We start from the raw sequence: 12,222 nt of genomic DNA, 5'->3' as shown, positions 1-12,222 counted from the left end.
CCGCGCGCCCGGAACCGGAAGTGCGGCGCGGCGGGAGATTCGGCTTGTTGCCGGGTGACCGGGAAACCCGCCCCGCCCCGCCCCGGCCGGGGCCGCGCGCCGGTGAGGTGGGGGCCGGAGCGGGAGGAGGCGGCGGACCGGGGGCCGGTCCCGGGAGCGGGGTGCGGAGGCCCCAGGGGGCCCGGCCCGGCCCCGGTGTCCCCGGAGCCGCTAGGCCGCACCGGCGGCCCGCGGGACCGGGCAGGGGCGGGGGGTGCGCGGAGCCGCCGCGGCGCCCTGCAGCCCCCGGAACATGGTGCAGATCGTGATCTCCAGGTGAGACCCCCCCCCGGCCCCGCGCCCCCGCTGCCGCCCTCGGCGGGGCCGGCGGCTCCCGGCGGCCCCCGGTAAAGGCGCCTCTCGGTTGCAGCGGCGGGGCCGGCGGCCCGGCGGAGTGGGTGCTGGTGGAGCTCCAGGGCGAGGTCGAGCCCCGCGGCGGCGGCGGGCTGGCGGGGAGCCTCCTGGGTGACCTGCACTACACGAGAGAGGTGGGGAGAGGGAGAGGGAGAAGGGGGAGAGGGGAGGGAGAGGGAGAAGGGGAGGGAGAAGGAGGATGAGGGGGGAGAGGGAGGAGGGAGGAAGGGGAAAGGGGGAGGAGGAGAGGGAGAAGGAGAGGGAGAAGAAGGAGAGGGAGGAGGAAAGGGGAAGGAGAAGGAGAGAGAGAAGGGGAGGGAGAAAGGGAGAGGAGCCCCACGGTGGGGGCCCTGCTGGCTGCCGCCCTCACCCCCCCGCCCCCCTCCCTCGCAGGGGGCTCCCGTGCTCATCGTGGGCCACCACATCCTCTACGGGAAGCTGGTGCAGCTGGAGAAGCCCTTCGCGGTGCTGACGAAGCAGGGCCCCCCCGGTGAGCACAGCCCCCCCGACGAGCACAGCCCCCCCGGGGCGCCCGCCCGCTACGCCCTCACCGCCCTCATCCGGACCAAGCTGCTCTTCAAGACCCGCCCCAAGCCCATCATCACCAACGTGCCCAAGAAGGTGTGAGGGCCCCCGCGCCCCCCCACCCCAAGAGACTGGCCGCTGCACCGGTGAGCTGCGCTCAGCCCAGCCCGACCTGCACTGCCATCTCACGTCACCCTCTAAGAGCGGCCCCGAGAGCTGCTGGCGCAGGCAGAGTAGGGGGGACCCGGCCCCAGACCCCCCCTGCCACTCCGTGGGGCAGCCCTTGAGCCCCCCCCACCGCCCGGGGGGGCTGCTGTGGGGCTGGAGCAGCAGGAGCGGGGCACTGATTTCCCTCACACACACACACGCAGCAGCCTTCCTCTGTGCAAGTCTTTATTGTGACAAACCCGTCGGGATACAAAACCAGACCTTTAAAATATGAAAAAACGCAGATTAAAAAATAAATAGTTTTACAAACAATTGGCAATCAGTGTAATTACCAAAGAGCTACAAAAATCTCCTAAAAAACCTCGTATTAAATAAAAAACCCAGACGTGCGACCGTAGAAAGGTTCTCGCCCTGAAAAAGGCGGGCGCAGGGGAGGGAGCTGCCGGAGGGCCCCGGGGAGCAGCGGGGACCCAGCAGGCAGGGAAAGGCTGGGAACCGGCTCTCCCCGCCCACCTCTGCATGCCCGGGCCCAAAGCGCCGCGCTGCTGCCGAGACGGTGCCAGGTCCCCTCCTCGCGCCGGGGGCCGCAGAGGCTCGGGGGAGGCGGCTGGCACGGCGCCCATAGGACACGGCCCCGCGCCCGCCCCGCCGCCCCCAGCCCTTGGCCCGCGGAGGGGCAGGAGCGGCGCCCGGCGCTGCCATAACCCGCACCCGGCCCAGGCCTGGCCCTGGCGGCGGCTGCACCCGTCCCGCGGGGCTCAGCACCGTGATTTCTACCCGACTGCCGCTTTCCCCCCACGCAGGGGATGTCCGCAGCGCCCAGGGCTCGCGGGGACACGGAGCTGGGGGCTCTTTGGCAAAGCCGGAGGAGGTGCCGCCCTCCCGGGGCGGCCGGGCACCCCGCTGCCTGCGCCGGCGCTCGGCCCAGCCCCACGGGTACGTGTGCCCGCACAGACGCGGCCGCGGGGCAGGGACGCGGCACTTCGGCCATGAGCAAAGCACCAGTGCCGGCGGGGAGCAGCACCGCGCCGGTGAGCGGAGACCCGCCGGCCCGCCAGGACGAGCACCAGCTCGCTGCGGCCGCGGGACGGGATGACGCTGGGAGCGGGCTGAGCCTGCAGCCAGCTCCGGGGCACGCGGGGCCGCTTCTCCGTAGCACCGTGGGGGGCCCGCGAGGGGCCCCCAGAAAGCACCGAAGGACGGGGAGGCCCCAGAGCGCGCCGCGGGCGAGCACGGCATGGCCGGCAGGGACACGGCTTCCCCGGGCGCGGGGCCAGCACCGTGGCTGTGCGAGGGCTTGGCGGAGCCCTGCGCCCGCGGGCGCTGCTGGACGGCCCCTGCAAGTGCCGGGCTCCCGATTCTTACAGGGAAAAGAAAAAAGAACAGAAAAGGAAAGAAAACAACAAAAAAAAAAAGCAGCAGCAAGACGGTTGATGAACGCCGGCGAGCGCTCGGCCCAGCCGGTCATGGGGCCAGCGCCGGGACAGGCTCCCGCCGGCCATCACCCCGCTCGGCGCCCGCCCGGCGGGGCCCTGCCGGCCACCCCAGGGCGGGGGGACCCGCGCCGCAGGCCTTGTCCCCCCCCCCCCCCCCCGCGGGCCCCGTCCCCGCACCGTGCCCCGGCGCTCCCGCGCTCACACCTCAGCGAAGGCCAGCCCGCATTGCTCCTGCCGCTTGCCGCAGCGCCGGGCCACGATGGCCAGGTAGAGCATGAGCAGGGCCACCCAGTAGCAGGCGTAGAGGACGGCGCCCGCCACGAGGAAGGCCACCTCGGTCTCGCTGAAGAGGTCCTGGCTGTAGGCGGTGTAGGCCAGCCCGCCCAGCAGCACCGCCACCCACACCGACACCGGCAGCAGCCCCACGAAGTTGACCACGATGGTCCGGCGCCCCGACGTGCCCCAGCCCGACTTGTTGATGGTGGCGATGGCGAACATCTTGGCGGGCAGCAGGCTGGACATGTAGAGCAGGGCGTAGAGGGACATGAAGATCATCTCGGCGTTGCCCCGGAGGAAGCAGGCGTAGGTGGCCTTGATGATGCCCACCAGCTGCACCGTCAGGAGGAAGAGGAGGATGTTCCAGATGCGCCCGCGGTAGAAGAGCTGGATGACGGTGGCGATGAGGAAGAAGGGGAAGAAGCCGGTCACCACGGACTCGTAGGTCATCCAGAGGTGGTGCTTGTGGAACCACAGGGCGTTGTAGAGCCACTCGCGGAAGTAGGACTTGCTCCAGCGGGTCTGCTGGTTGAGCCAGCGCAGGTAGCGGGTGGGCGTCTCCGTCAGGCACTTGGAGCGGGCCGTGTACTTGGTCTGGTAGCCCAGGCTGAGCACGCGGTTCGTCAGGTGCCGGTCGTCCCCGAAGCTGCACTTGCTGCCCAGGAAGGTCTGGTGGTACCAGTCCTCGAGGAAGTGCTGCAGCAGGGCGTTGCGGTACATGCCCAGGGGGCCGCTGATGCACTGCACGCAGCCGAAGTAGGACTGGCAGGCGCGCTCCACGTTGAAGGCCATCCAGTAGCGCACGCTGCTCAGGAAGGAGATCCACGAGTCGTACTTGTTGAGGATCTGCGGGGCAGAGGGGGGCCGTGAGAGCCGGCAGCGCCGCGCGCCCCGGCCGCGGACCCCCCCCCCGCCCCGCCACCGCCGTACCTGCACGTCGCCGCCGACGCCGCCGACGCGGGGGTCGGCCTCCAGGATGCGGAGCATCTCGGCGGTGCAGGCGGGGTCCAGCACCGTGTCTGAGTCACACACCTGGGAGCGGAGGGAAGGTCGGGCCCCGCCGCGCCGCCCACGCGCGCCCGCCTGCCCGACGCCGCGGCCCGCAGCCGGGCAAGCCCGAGCCGCCGCCGGCGCGCCGCGGCGCGGCCCCGTCCCGCGCACCCACCTGGATGTAGTCAACGGAGTCGCCGAGCGCCCGGAAGGCCGTGTACATCACCTCGCGCTTGCCGCCCCACTTCTGCAGGATGCAGGAGTAGGTGGTGCCGCGCACCAGCGCCTGCACCCGGGCCAGCCCCTCCCGCAGCCCGGCCTCCGTCTCCCCCTCGCCCCGCGCGTGGAAGTTGCTGCGCCAGACGTAGCTGCCGGCCCGCTCGGAGCCCAGGACCTCGTGGAAGATGTCCCGCATGTAGGCGTCGTCGGGGCCGTTGCCGTCCACCACCAGGACCACCTTGAGGCCGGGGAAGGCGATGCGCTGGGCGGAGCGCAGGCACTTCTTCAGGTAGTCGGGGTCCTCCTGGAAGGCGGCGATGCAGAGGGCCACGGAGCGCCCCGGGCGCCCCGGCCGCCCCCCGCCCCGCATGCGCCGGTGCTCCAGGAAGGCGAAGAGGCTCTGGATGAAGAGGTGCAGCCCCAGGATGGCGCCGTACAGCCCGAAGGAGAGGTAGTGCCGCTCCGTGTGGATGAACTGGTAGCCGGTGACGTAGGCGGCCAGGATGCCCCCCAGCACCGCCAGGGCGAAGAGGCTGGTCCCCACCACGCGCAGCGCCGTGGAGAGGCTCGCGGGCATCTGCGCGGCAGCGGCACCGTCAGGGCCCGGCCCGGACGGGGGGACCCCGGCTCGGGGGAGGCCTGGCCCCATGTCCCCCCCACCCCGTGGGGTCTGGGGATGGCTCGGTTCCGGGGCCGAGCAGGGATCCGGGGACGTAGGAGCCGGGGAGGTGCCTGGGGGGGGGGACATGGCCCCCGGGACCCCCGGCCAGCAGCAAGGGCCGGCAGCACCCGGCTTGCCACTTCCCAGGACCCCGGGCAGCGGGGCTGGGGACAGGGGCACCAGGGACACGGGCACAGCGAGGGTGGTGGAGCCTGGGGACTGGGGCATTGCCGGGGGGCTGCGGGGGCCAGGGAGCCCCCAGGGCACAGTGCAAGCAAGGGAGGTGCCGGGGGCTGGGTGTAGGCAGGCAGGGTGGCTGGGGGGGCACAGGCAGGGGGTGCAGGCAGACAGGGTGCTGGGTGGGGTAAAGGGAGGGGGTGTGCAGGCAGCAGGGGGGCACATGCAGGGTGCCGGGGGTGCAGGCAGGCCGGGGGGGGGGGTGCAGGCAGGGTGCCGGGGCTGCAGGCAGGGCGTGCAGGCAGGCGGGGGGGGGGTGCAGGCAGGTAGGCAGGGTGCCCGGGGCAGGGGGGAAGGAGGGGGCTGCAGGCAGGGCGTGCAGGCAGGCGGGGGGGGGGTGCAGGCAGGTAGGCAGGGTGCCCGGGGCGGGGGGGAAGGAGGTGGGTGCAGGCAGGGCGTGCAGGCAGGCGGGGTGGGGGGTGCAGGCAGGTAGGCAGGGTGCCCGGGGCAGGGGGGAAGGAGGTGGGTGCAGGCAGGGCATGCAGGCAGGCGGGGGGGGGTGCAGGCAGGTAGGCAGGGTGCCCGGGGCGGGGGGGAAGGAGGTGGGTGCAGGCAGGGCGTGCAGGCAGGCGGGGGGGGGTGCAGGCAGGTAGGCAGGGTGCCCGGGGGGGGCGGGAAAGCAGGGGGGTGCAGGCAGGGGCTGCAGGCAGGGTGCCCGGCTCGGCCGCGGGCAGGGCTGGTCCCCGGCGCCCCGGTGCCGCAGCCGCCCCCCCCCGCCGCGCCTCCCCGGTGCCGGTGCCGGTGCCGGTGCCGGCTCCGCGCTGCCGGCGGCGCCGCGGCCGGTCCTGCAGCGCGGCGGGGGCGGCGGCGCTCGGAGCCGGCACCGGCGGGGACGGGAGGGACCGGGACCGGGACCGGGACCGGGACCGGGACCGGGACCGGGACCGGGACCGGGACCGGGACCGGGACCGGGACCGGGACTCACCGTGGAGGAGCCGGTGGTACCGCCCGCCCCGGCTGCTGCCACCGCCGCTGTGCGCCCGGCCCGGCCCGCGCGGCCGCTTTATACGGCGGCGGGGCCGGCACCGCCCGCAGCCCGCGGGGGCCCCGCCCGGCACCGGCACCGGCACCGGCACCACCGGCACCACCCCGGGCACCGGCACCAACACCGCCTCCCCCGGCCCCGGCACCTCCCTCGGCCCCGGCACCGGCACCCGCGGCACCGCCCCGGCACCGGCAGCGGCAGCTGCGGCCTCGCTGGCACCAGCACCGGCACCAGCACCAGCACCGCGCCGGCCCGGCCCTGGCCCCGCTGGCACCGCGGGGACCTGGGCAGCGGTGGCCACCCCAGGCAGCCCCAGGGGTGGCCACTGCTGCCACCATTAGCCACCCCCCGCGCCCCCCCCGGTCCCCCGTGTCCCCCAGCCCCCCGTGTCCCCCGGCCCCACCGCACTGTCCTACGACACCCACGTGTCACCGCAGTGTCACCCACTGCGTCCTCCTGGCCATGGGCCACCACCTCCGGCGGGTGTGGGGACACGTGGGGACACGTGGGGACACATGGGGACACGTAGGGACACGTGGGGCAGCCCCTGCCGCCCCCGTGCCCATGGACCCCTGGGGGCAGAAGCCCCACGGCCCCAGAGAGCAGTGCCACCGCCCCAGGCTGCCCGCAGCAGGGCCACCAGCCCGGGGACAGCCTGTGCCGCCACCGAGGGAGCCGCAGCCTCCCCGTTTTGGGCTCGAATCCAGCTCTTCGGGGCTCTGCGCCGGAGGCAGCGCCAGCCCCACGCGACGGGGGCGGGAGGGCAGCGGCACGCAGAGCCGGGAGCCTTCGGGCCCCATCCCGGCCCGGCCGAGCCCCATCCCAGCCCGGAGGTGCGAAGCCGGCTCGGCTGCAGCTCGGTGCAGGGACGTGGGGCGAATGTGGGGTCCCCCGTGCCGGCAGGCGCTGAGCTGCCGGGAAGTGCGGACGGGGATGGGGACGGGGACAGGGATGGGGACAGGGATAGGGAAGTGGGGACAGGGATGGAGACTGGGATGGTGATGGGAATGGAGATGGGGACGTGGACAGGGCTGGGGCACGCGTCCCCCGCGCTGCTCTCCCGGTGCCCGCGGCAGTGCCACGGCCCCGCCGGGGCCCCGCGCAGCCCCTTCCTCACCTTTCGGCACGGCGGCGGCTCGCAGCCCCCTCGCCCGCCGCCGTCCTGCGGCTCGCTGCGGAAACACTTCCCGAGGTATAAATAAAATTTCCTCCTCCTCCGGCACAGAAATCTCCTTGTTCGCCGAGGCAGGTTTGCAGCCAGAAAACACCATTAAAAGAGACTTTTCATGGGAAACCCTTCCCCCGGCACCCGGCTCCGGCAGAGCCCGGCCGGCAGCACCGGTGAGCGGGGCCGGCACCGGGGCCGGCGGCCGCGCGACGGGGAGCCGGAGCCACCGCCGCTGCCACCGCCGCCACCGCCGCAAGGACACTGCGCTGCCGGCGCGCGCGGCGTCGCGGGGCCCCGCGTGGAGACGGGGCTGAGCCCGGCGCGGGGAGGTCCCTGAGCACCGTGCCACCCCCCATGGGGACCCGGTGCGCGGAGACGCCGGGCTGGCTCCCTCTGGCCCCCCCCGGGACACCCCCCGGCTCGGGGTTCGGTTCGGCTCGTGCCTCCGCTTCCAGGAGGCTCCCTGCCCACCCCAGCTGCAGCCCCCACGCAGGTGCCCCCGGGAGGGGACGCGGGCACCAAGGCCACCTCTGCCCCCCGCGTCCCCCCGGGGGCCCATCCTGCCCCCCGGGGACCCCAGCGCCACCCGAGTCACCGTCCCCACGTGCCATCCCCGAGCCGGGGACCCCGTTGGGCTCCACCTCCCGCCACCCAGCGCCAGCTCGGGGGCCGATGCCCGAATTCACCCCGCGCCCAGGGGCCTCCCCCCCTCACCCAGCACCCGCCGCCCCCCGAGCGAGGGGGCCCTGCACGGCTCCCCGAAGGCGACGCACGCACACGCACACACGCACACGCACACGCCGCTGGGGCTTTTCTTTTTAATGCAGCTGGGGCTCCGCTGCCGAGCGCAGCCTGGATGCAGAGCCGACGGGCCCTGCAGGGCGGCGGGGCCGCGTCCAGCAGCCGCCGGTCTCTGGTCTCCGGCCCCCGTCCCGCTAGGGCAGCACCACGATGCGCTTCTGCAGGGTCTGCGGCGGGCAGAGCTCCCTCCGCACGGCCTCGCCGAGCTCCTGCAGCGCCAGCTGGGCGTGCAGCACCGCCGCGCCGTCGGTCTCCGCCGCCGCCACGTGCTTCAGCAGCCGGTACAGGTCCCGCAGCGCGTCCCGCAGCACCTGCGGAGCCGGCGGGGCGGCCGTCAGCCCCGCGGTGCTGCCCCCCGCCCCGCGACTCGGTTTCCCCCACGTGCCGCAGCGCGGTGAGGGCAAGAGGCTCTTGCTGCCCCGCAGCCCCCGAGCGCCCCAGCGCCGGGCACGTCCTGGGGCCACGGGGAGATCAGCTCCGGGTGCATCCCGGGGATGTGGGGAGACCAGCTCCGGGTGCATCCCGGGGATGTGGGGGGAGATCAGCTCCGGGGCTGGAGAATGAAGCAGGAACAGGCTGAAGCACCGAAGGCATCGGCGCGCCACGGCATGGGAGCAGCCCGGGAGCTGGGTCCGGACCCCGCGGGAGCTGCCTGCTCCGTCCGGCGAGCCGCCCTGCTCCCCGCTGGCTGCCGGGCTCCCAGCCTCCCTGGCAGCGCGGGCCAAGCCCCGGGGCACGCTGCTCCGGGGAATCCCGTGGGAACAGCCCGCTTCCTTCCCAGGAACAGAGCCCCAGCCCGCCCGCTGCCAGGAAGCCGGCAGGAAGGCCGCGAACCCGGAGCCCTTGGGAATGGGTCTTCTCCAAGACGGAGGCTGGGGGCAGGCGAGGCACGAGCCGCTGGGGCACACGCGGCCAGTGCCCAGGCGATGCCCATGCCAACAGGGCGCCCTGCAGCTGCGCCGGCATCCCCCGGTGCCGGCATCCGGGCTCCGGCCGTGCCACGAGCCAGGGACGCGCTGCACGGCTCAGGAGAGGTGCAGCAAACCAGCAATGCAGCGATGCCGCCGTGCCCCATGCTTGTGTCCGTACAGCCCCACACCGATCAGGGAAGGGGAAACGAGACCCTTGCACGCGTGCCGTGCCGTGCCGGGCTGTGCCCCTGTCTGCGGATGTTGCCGGGCTTTGCAGGTGCTCCCGCGGGAATCGCCGCGCACCCCGGCCACTCACACCCGGAGCGGCAGCGGGGCGGGCAGCATGTGCCGGCAGCTTCTCCGGCAGCGACGGCTCCTCTTGCTTCCCACCGCAGCCAGGCAGCGGCAGGATGCTGGCGGGGCCCCGGGCATCCCGGCTGGGAAATAGGGACGGGAAGACGGGAGGCGGCGGCGGGAGCACCGCAGGGACCCACCTCGGTGGCTTTCTCGCTGAGCCCCCGCAGCAGCACCGCCACGACGTGCACGGCAGCTCTCCGCACCTCCGCCTCGGGGTCGGTCTTGGCGATGGCTGTCAGGCAGGAGGTCACCTGCGAGGGCAAGGGCAGCGTTAGCACGTGCCAGCCCCCTCCGCGCCCCACGCGCAGCCGCGCTCTCCCGGGTGCCGCGGTCCGGGAGCAAGGGAAACCCCGAGGACGGCAACTTCCCCAGCGGTCTGCAACGTCCCAGCCCGGGAAAACCCCTCCGGAAAGGGGAGCAGCTCCGGCCGCTTGCCGAAGCCCAACGTGCCCTTCTCGGGGGGTGGGCGAGCCCCGGCACAGCACTGCCGCGTGCTCCCGCGCAGCGAGGCCGCTCCGAGACCTGCTATGGGGGCAGCACCCTCGGAGAGCCCGAGGCTCGCGCCCCGCCAAGCACCCCGCTTCCATGGGGCTCGAGATCCGAGCAAAGCCGGCAGAGCTGGAGGAGCCTCATTAAACAGTCAGCGACAGCAGGGAGAATTAGAAGAGCGAGCGCGTTCCTGAAATAGCTGCCTGTGTGGTGCATTGGCATCTCCTCAAACGCTGTCACTACCCAGCTGATGCGCGAGCAGCAGCAAAGGGAGCCCGGGAGAGGCAGCCCAAGCCCCACGTTCGCTCTGTCTCCTGACTTCCTTCCAGAGCGGCGCCCTGCCAGCTGCCTGCGCTCCCTCCGCGCCGTGCCGTGCCGTGCCGTGCCGTGCTGCGCTGTGCCGTGCCGTGCCACACCGTGCCGTGCCGTGCTGCACCGTGCCGTGCCGTGCTGCACCGTGCCGTGCCGTGCCGTGCCGCACCGGCAGCTGCTGCTGACCCGGTGCCTCCAGCCGCACCAGGCATTGGGGAGCGGGGCGTGAACAGGCATCCCGAGACGCGTGAGCCGGGAGAAACCGCGTCGTGCCGGAGCCCCAGCCAGCACGAGCACCGCGGCACCTGGCCGCCTCGGCACGCTGCTCCCCGGAGCGGCGACGGGACGCTAACGCGGGCCGTAAACGGGAGGAGGCACCTGCGGCGGGCATGAAACGTGCCCCGAAGGCCTCCTGCTCCAGCGAAACGGTTACGTGCAGAGCAGACGCCGCTGCATCTCCCGAGGGCTGTCTATGCATTCCCAGCGCAGCGGGCGTTATTTTGCTGTTTGTAAAGCGTTCAGCGCTAAAACCCGGGGCTAAATTTTCCCGAGTGTTTGCTAAAACTGAATGCCTTTTTTCTTTGCAATACCAGCAAATATCATTCTGTCGTTACCCAGGGTAAGTTATGAAAAAATACCCTGTTTTACCCACCTAGAAGTGAGAGCATTCCAGGACCCTGCAATCAGGTGACAAACTGCCCTCGTTAATAGAAGACAGTCCCGGAGCCCCCAGCCCAGCTGCCTTGCGGGGCTCCCACCGGCCCCGCGGCGCTGGGAGACGCTCGGCCGAGCGCCCGCTCACACCGCCAGCCCCGCAGGACCTCGGCACTGGCGCCGTGTCCCCGCGGCACCCCGACCCCGGCGGCAGCGCCGGTACCTCGTGGACCACGGCGCCCAGCTGGAAGCCGAGCCGCTGGCAGAGCTCGCCCAGGTTGGAGAGGCTGCTGGCGCGCAGCGTGCTGTCGGGGTCTCGCGAGCCCCGCAGGAAGGCGTGGATCAGGGCGTCCCGGTGCTTGAAGACCATGTCCCCTGGGAGAGAAGAAGAAGAGGCGGGTCAGAGCATGCACCGAGCTTGCAGCGCAGCCGGGTGCGAGGCCAGGAGCAGCCTGGGCAGGCAGGAATCCCCCAAACCCCCGTCCCCTTGGTAGGACTCGCTCCTCCGCATGGATTAGCTCCGTCTTACGCCTCCCGGAGCAAAGACCTTTGTCTGCGTCTGCTCAGTGCATCACATTTCTTTCAGTCCTCTGCTGGGCCTTTCAAACAGATGATGCACTACAAACATAACGATCAATAAAAATTACGTGTGAAGGCCCAGATTCTCAGATAATTCGGCTGCACCAAGCCCACACCCAATTAGCACATGCGAACACTGGACGTGTGAGCCAGCTAATGAGGCGTGCATGTGCGCACAGCCAGTGACCTGCATGCACAATTACCCAGCGCGAAAGGACACGCGGAGGTGCGTTCTTCTCGCACGAGCTGAAAAGCCGGCCATAAACCTTCCCAGATGTGTAGGCACCTTTTTGCGAGTACAGTTCCCATGTAACAGGGGTTGCTCCAGCAAAGGTTAATTTGGAGAAATGCTCGCGTGGGATGGACGAAGGAAAGCAAGCCCCAGTTATCTCACAACACTTGAGGAGCTCCTACGAGCTCCGTGTTTTCCCTGGTCTCCCCACGGCCTCTGAGCTCCACGAACCCCTCCAGCGTCGCTACGCTGCGCTGCAAGGCGTCCAAGGAGGCGGCGGGCACTGCCCGGAGGTGCCACGGGAGGAGGAAGCAGAAATCTGCCCTGCGGATGGTGGGATCCCATCGAGCTTTCTCCTCCCGGCACGAGACGTGGGCAGGCTGGCCAGGAGGAGACACAAGAGGAAGGTCCGTGACCACGGTGGGGCCTTGGACGGAGGGCCGGTGCCTTTGGCGGTGCCAGGACAGCTGAAGCGGATGCTCCAAAGCTCCGGTCCGCCGCCGCCCTCCTGCAGCCGAGGGCCCGCGGTTTGCACAGCCACGGCGTGCGCGGAGCTGCCGCCTCTCGCGCAGGGAGCAAGGCGAACACCCCTGATTGGGAAACGTCTCCCTTGACACACTTGGAGCAGCCTCAACGCATCTGTCACGAAAACCGCCCGGAATGACGCAAATTCCTCGGAAGCCCTCGGAGACGGGAAGAGCGTCTCCCTCCCCTGCGCCGGCGGGAAGGCGGCCCCGGAGCAGCGCGGTGCCGTCCCGCAGCCCGGCGTGCTCCCCCCGGGCGGTCCCGGCGGCGGGGCGCGTGCCAGGTCCCTGCCGCGTGGGCGTCC

General features: G+C 71.9%; 3 protein-coding genes across 6 annotated transcripts in view; 1 reads left to right on the top strand and 2 right to left on the bottom strand.

The window, feature by feature from the left end:
* Positions 1–4: 4 nt before the first annotated feature.
* CHTF8 (chromosome transmission fidelity factor 8) lies at positions 5–1,398 on the top strand. Its single transcript, XM_064519865.1, has 3 exons — positions 5–315; positions 410–527; positions 787–1,398. Exons 1-3 carry the CDS (start codon positions 293–295, stop codon positions 1,018–1,020), a joined length of 375 nt encoding a protein of 124 aa, XP_064375935.1. The 5' UTR covers positions 5–292; the 3' UTR covers positions 1,021–1,398.
* Positions 1,399–2,684: 1,286 nt separating this feature from the next.
* Positions 2,685–4,792, bottom strand: HAS3 (hyaluronan synthase 3). The gene is made up of 3 exons (XM_064519864.1): positions 3,964–4,792; positions 3,729–3,830; positions 2,685–3,644 (listed from the first exon to the last, which is right to left on the bottom strand). Exons 1-3 carry the CDS (start codon positions 4,753–4,755, stop codon positions 2,721–2,723), a joined length of 1,818 nt encoding a protein of 605 aa, XP_064375934.1. The 5' UTR covers positions 4,756–4,792; the 3' UTR covers positions 2,685–2,720.
* A 3,070-nt stretch (positions 4,793–7,862) lies between these two features.
* Positions 7,863–12,222, bottom strand: part of TANGO6 (transport and golgi organization 6 homolog) — a 30,325-nt gene continuing 25,965 nt past the window's right edge. For all 4 annotated transcript variants that reach the window (XM_064519859.1, XM_064519862.1, XM_064519860.1 and 1 more), the window contains 3 exons: positions 10,806–10,957; positions 9,265–9,378; positions 7,863–8,170 (listed from right to left, as the gene is read on the bottom strand). In XM_064519859.1, the coding sequence (XP_064375929.1) occupies positions 7,994–8,170; positions 9,265–9,378; positions 10,806–10,957 (443 nt within the window). In that variant the 3' untranslated portion in view covers positions 7,863–7,993. The remainder of the gene's footprint in view (positions 8,171–9,264; positions 9,379–10,805; positions 10,958–12,222) is intronic.

Source organism: Dromaius novaehollandiae, chromosome 13 (assembly GCF_036370855.1).
Source record: "Dromaius novaehollandiae isolate bDroNov1 chromosome 13, bDroNov1.hap1, whole genome shotgun sequence".
Classification (NCBI taxonomy): Eukaryota; Metazoa; Chordata; class Aves; order Casuariiformes; family Dromaiidae; genus Dromaius; species Dromaius novaehollandiae.
This window is presented reverse-complemented; position numbering and strand designations above follow the sequence as displayed.

Excerpts from the sequence above, each read along its gene's own strand:
- CHTF8 (XM_064519865.1), top strand. The coding sequence starts at position 293 with ATGGTGCAGATCGTGATCTCCAG. Across the intron at positions 316-409 it reads GTGCAGATCGTGATCTCCAG|CGGCGGGGCCGGCGGCCCGG; the intron begins GTGAGACCCCCC and ends TCTCGGTTGCAG. Across the intron at positions 528-786 it reads ACCTGCACTACACGAGAGAG|GGGGCTCCCGTGCTCATCGT; the intron begins GTGGGGAGAGGG and ends CCTCCCTCGCAG.
- HAS3 (XM_064519864.1), bottom strand. The coding sequence starts at position 4,755 with ATGTCCCCCCCCCCAGGCACCTCCCCGGCTCCTACGTCCCCGGATCCC. Across the intron at positions 3,831-3,963 it reads ACTCCGTTGACTACATCCAG|GTGTGTGACTCAGACACGGT; the intron begins GTGGGTGCGCGG and ends CTCCGCTCCCAG. Across the intron at positions 3,645-3,728 it reads GCGTCGGCGGCGACGTGCAG|ATCCTCAACAAGTACGACTC; the intron begins GTACGGCGGTGG and ends TCTGCCCCGCAG.